Below are 5,357 nucleotides of genomic sequence, written 5' to 3'. Positions count from 1 at the left end.
ATGTCTTCCACCACCACTAACTCCTCCGCTCAACTTCAATCACCCGATCAACTACTCTACCTCTGCGAAGTGGTGCAAAAGTCAGAGGACTATGCTCGATTGCATCACCTCCTTGCCTACTGTCGCGATGCTGCTCCTCCGAGTGTTCAGCAAAGCGATACGGTGGTGAAGTGCCTGGCGGTGTTGGCGCTGCTGGAGGGCCGCTATCAAGACGTCTTCGCCATCCTTCAGACACGTTACTTTGCACCACGTCACCACGCGCGGTTGCAGGAGCTCTGGCTGCGAGGTCACTACGAGGAGGCTGAGCAGGCACGAGGCTGTTCACTGAGTGCGGTGGGACGCCATCGCTTGCGGAAGAAGCATCCCCTACCACCCACCATCTGGGATGGGGAGGAGACGAGCTACTACTTCAAAGAGAAATCTCGAAGGCTGCTGCGTCAGCAGTACGCTGAGAATCCTTACCCCTCGCAATGGGAGAAGAAGGAGCTTGCACGACGCACCGGCCTCACTGCTGTGCAGGTCTCCAACTGGTTTAAGAACAGACGACAACGGGATCGAACAGGAGAGTGCCTTTCGCCGGCTTCATCAAAGTGAGTTTTTGCCTCTATGATTTAAAGACGATTTCAGCTATGTCAAAATGTCCAATAGATGAAATGGGGGATATCAAATCATAATGTTAATTTTTGGGTCATAAATGCGTTTGCAAACTTCTATTCTCTGGTTGGAAATTAGATATTTTCTTACAAAAGTGACATATCTGAAACCCTTGAATTAAAACAATGCGCCATGTAAAAGAGTATATTAGTGAATAGGAAAGGTTTTATAAAGAATGAGGCAATGTTATGCTTACAGATTATCAGATGATAACGTTATTTGGAGTTCAAATCAAATCATGTATGGTGAATCTGAATTTAGGAAAATCGTCTATTTCATTTAAAAGTGGACCATGGCTTGTGAGGATCAGTCATTTAATCTGATTATCAAGAGGCTCTGCTTATAAATCAAAGGGTACTTTTAAACGCTAGCCTGAATGCTTGGATTTAGATGTCCGAAATATAGAAGCACAGTCAGCAACTTGCTCTTGAGGAATGCACACTCTAGTATATACACGATACTGATCAGATTCAAAAAAAATTGCTCTGAAAAGTCCGTATTGTCTCTCAGCAAATGTAAACAAGCACTAAAATTAAAGAAATTTAGAATACCATAAAGGTATAAAGGAAACAATTTACAAATGCCCTTGCTGCTAGTATGAATATTCTCCCATATTTAAATTTTCTAAAATCTATTTATTGCTGAGGCTTACCCGCAAAGCAGCGTGTGTAAGATACGAATGCTCAAATGCTGCGATGGTGCGGTTTTATGTTCTTATCTTCGCACTCAATCATAAAATCCCTCTTAATGCACTTGACTTTTATATCTTGACCACAAGACACGAATGTTGTACCAAGAGTTTCAAAGGTTCCCATCTGTGTGTCTTCATTTTTAAATTTGTGCCATCGGTAAGCCACAGTTCGCGGGATAAAACCTCCACTCATCGGTGCATTCGAGCCTTTAATACCTGGCCCCATCTTCCCGCAGAAAAATTCAACAATAAAACCTTAATGTTGTCTATAAAAACAACTTTCGAATCTGCTTATCTTCCTGAGAGACATAATTTGCTCCAGCTAAGGTAGCATGCTTATGGATATTCTGTCGTAAAAGTTTTGACTCCGCTGATTACAAGTAGGCGAGATATAAACAAAATATTCGAAACGAGGATGATAATTTATCTTGCATTCAATTGTTGCACAGAGGAAAAACCGAATAGTGGCGTGAATACCTTTATTCCAGATCGAAAGTGCGGTGTGACGTATCATAAAAACAGAAGATTTTACTGTGCTTTTCCACTCAATTGTTATACTTGTTAAAATTCAGCTTAGTAAAATTTTAATGTATATACAATGCAAGGCAAAGGTTTTAAATCGCAGTAAGAAGTAACTTGGGAAATGGATTGGCCTAACTAGTAGAAGCAGGTATTTCCGACTGAAAAAGAGGCTAGCGTCTCCGAATCAACTGCCTGTTCCTGTAAAAAGTAATTTCACGACACCATTTAATAAATCTGATTAAATTGCTTGCATTGTGCCCAAAATGCCCTCCGAATGTCATTAGGGAGGCAAATGGTGCTGTTTTCATCTTCGACTTATCGTGAAGGTTCAGTTTTCGAAATAGGTTTATAATGCTGTCCTGTATGCAAGTAGGGGAGGAGGAAAATTTGGCCCATGACAGAACATGATCGAGTATGAATATGTCCGAGCAAGGGGATGATGATGCACATCGAAGTCCTGTCAGGATGTAGGGGATTCTGCATTCCAAACCGTTGTGGGTCATTCCCACAATCTCCATCCTATGCATCTGTTTAATATTCCACCCCGACTGCTTATAACCTTAATCAAGTCAAGTGCTGGTCAGGTATTTATCGGTGCTTGGGGATTTCATAAATGTGTACTACTCCCTCATTACACTTATTTAAAGTTAGATATACCTGAAGAATTTTACTTTCTGAACTATTTCTGAAATATTTAGCCTAACTTTCATGTCTTTTGATGATCTATGTTTTTTATTATTAGAAGCCAGGTAAACTCGCACAGAAAAACATTTAATGGTTGAAAAGATTTTTAGTCGTCATCTTCCTGGGGCCAATCATTAAGAGAAACTGATCAAATGCTTTACTTTTGTAGAACTTTAAAAATTAGACAAAATATTTTTGGTTTTGCTGATATCTGTGATTTCAGAAGGTGGAGTACATCTAGCTGACGCTGTTCTGTTCCGTTTTCATTTGGTTAGAAGTTGTCTTTGATAATGTTATTAAGACTAGGCTTTTAGCCATCGTGGGACAAAGTCTGTGCGGACATTCAATCTCTGGAATATGGGATTTTTGATGGTTTTACCTCAAACTCAAAGAGAGAACATGTCTTCTCCTCCCCTTTCGCCCCCCCTTCTCCTCCAGTCTAAGTCAAAGGTGTAATAGAATTAAACAAATTGCGGCAAAATTTATTTCACGTCCCCTTAGCGCAGAGGCCTTAGTTCTCCATTTAAATTTTAAAGTAGCGGATAAAACAACAACTTCCATAAATCAGAATGTCACACAAGGTCTGTCCACCTTCCACCAAGTACAACTGTGTGGCACTGAGCTCTGCGAGGCGCGCACAAACCACCCACGTTGACTATGTTACGTTTGAAATGTGTGTCCAGACGGTCAGACTGTTTTATTGCACTATTCGATACATCTTCGCGACACCCAAACACCTCTGGTGGAGAGACAGGTGGGGGACACCGCACTCCAACACGGGGTCCACCCTACTAGGGGTTAACAAAATAGTCACCCGTTTTTACCTTAAGGAGAATTTAATATGGTGCCTCATCTAAGGTTATCATCTTCTACACTGACTTGATTCACCTGCTCAAAGTCTAATCCCTTATCCGTTTGACACCACCGATCCTCAAATTAGCAAACCAAAGTGCAGACTTTTAATCCAAAGGAAGAAAACACAAAAGTAGCGTTCAAATAAAAGAAAATCTCTAGTATTGACGTGCCTTCGTAGTTAGTACAAAGTTCACAAATGAACAAGAATTCACAAATGTTTCTCCAGGTGCAAGGCTTATGCGCCTAACAACACACTGAAGGCTTTGAAGCGTTTCACCTACTTATGGGAGAAAATTCCACTAAACCGGTCCTATGATGGAACTGGTACAGTAAATTGAGTGCCTTATTGTTGCGTATTAGTGCAAGCCTGTCCAACAAAGCCTACCCTCCGACCGCACCACTGTATGGCCTGAAAATATGCAACATTCATTCATTTAATTTAGGATAAATAGATTTTTAGCCTATTCTAGCAAGCGCATGTATTATGTGACTAGGTGACATGGATAGTAATCTCGTTGGGTATTTTCGAACGTGTGGAAATGCTGCCCACCACACAGGCACGGATCACATGCACACCACGTGGAGAAGCGATCGAGATTACCATCACCATGTGACTTCCCAAGAAAGCAAAACCTTGACTTTGTTATAAATGGGGACAAATTACTGTCTAAGAGGAGTTTTAAATTGGAAAGAATCAAGTTAATCTGAATGACTATTAGATTGCATTTAAACTACGCTTGCCTTGTGGATAGGTGGACCCTCCGTGATTAGAGATGGAAATTTTCTTCCTAAACGCTAACACCATCCCGCACTTTATTGGAGAATTATTTAAAGAGTACGTTTTAGATGCTTTTGGGTTGTTAGCATCAAAAAGGACCAAAGTCAAACGTTTTAATTTACCAAGTGTTTCATACTTCAGGAATTTAAACAATGAAATTAATTTGGATGTCTGGTTGGTTTTGGTGAGGACGTACTTGTCAGTCAGTAAAATGACCATTAAACCACATATTTATGACCTGTAAAGGATTTGCTCATAACGTTAGTTCAATCCTATATTAGGGTTGATACAAAATTATGATTCACATCGGCGCTTAGCACTCATAAAATTAGGAATTTAGATGATTCACAATCTCTGATCACGTTTTAAGAAAGGCTACATTGATCAAGAAAGTTTCTATTGGTACACGAGGTAAAGGAAAATGTTCTTGGGGTTTTCTGCAACAAGTAGTAAGTAATTGCACAAGGCTTCCTAAAATATTTTATTCCTTGAAATAATTACTACTAAAATTCACAGTTCTTTCCAGCTAGGCACAAGTTACCTACGAATCCCACTTTAACACTTTTATCAAACGTTTTGTCTTCAGAACTTACGAATGAACCTATCTAGTCAACTTCCATTCCCATCCCGCTTTTCTTTTCCATCTTTCCATCCCATTCCACATGTGACAAATGTAATTATCTACTAGCTGTTCCAAGAAAAGGTGATAATCTCTTAGAGAACTATGAAAATGGAAATGGGGGTGCGGATCAGACAATGTTTCTCGCCAATCCTTAAGTGCAACTCTTTTGCCGGATTAGTTTTGGGGTGAGGGATGTCGAGTTGTCTTGTAATTATATAGCCTTCTTCCAGATGAATGAGTAGTCTTTGTTTTGATCTGCACGTACTTCTTGCACCCCTTCAGGATGTGCCGCATGGGGTGGATGTCAGTCTAAGCTGTTGTTTAGCCTTCAGTAGGCGAACAACCCCGTCTGAATTCCATCACGCACACACGTGTACAAACACACAAACACACAGACAAAGCAGGTACAGTGTTCCAAAGATGAAGTAGTGTCTTCAAAGTGTGAGATGTGTAGTGGAATAGTGGGTGGATAGTTTGACAATAACTAACAGTATGTTCGTTGACTGAGAGAATACCAGAATGAGTTAAAATTAGAAAAGCTTTTTTTTATC

General features: G+C 40.3%; 1 protein-coding gene across 1 annotated transcript in view; it reads left to right on the top strand. All coding sequences in view use genetic code 11, as the record gives it.

The window, feature by feature from the left end:
• EGR_04202 (Homeobox protein SIX2) overlaps nucleotides 1-5,357 on the top strand; it is a gene marked incomplete at both ends in the record, with an annotated part of 11,769 nt that continues 6,412 nt past the window's right edge. The window contains one exon of the mRNA XM_024493451.1: nucleotides 1-590. Within this exon, the coding sequence (XP_024352152.1) occupies nucleotides 1-590 (590 nt within the window). The remainder of the gene's footprint in view (nucleotides 591-5,357) is intronic.

Source organism: Echinococcus granulosus (assembly GCF_000524195.1).
Source record: "Echinococcus granulosus chromosome Unknown EG_S00025, whole genome shotgun sequence".
Taxonomy (NCBI): domain Eukaryota; kingdom Metazoa; phylum Platyhelminthes; class Cestoda; order Cyclophyllidea; family Taeniidae; genus Echinococcus; species Echinococcus granulosus.
The sequence above is the reverse complement of the archived record's forward strand: the minus strand, read 5'-3'. Positions and strand labels throughout refer to the sequence as shown.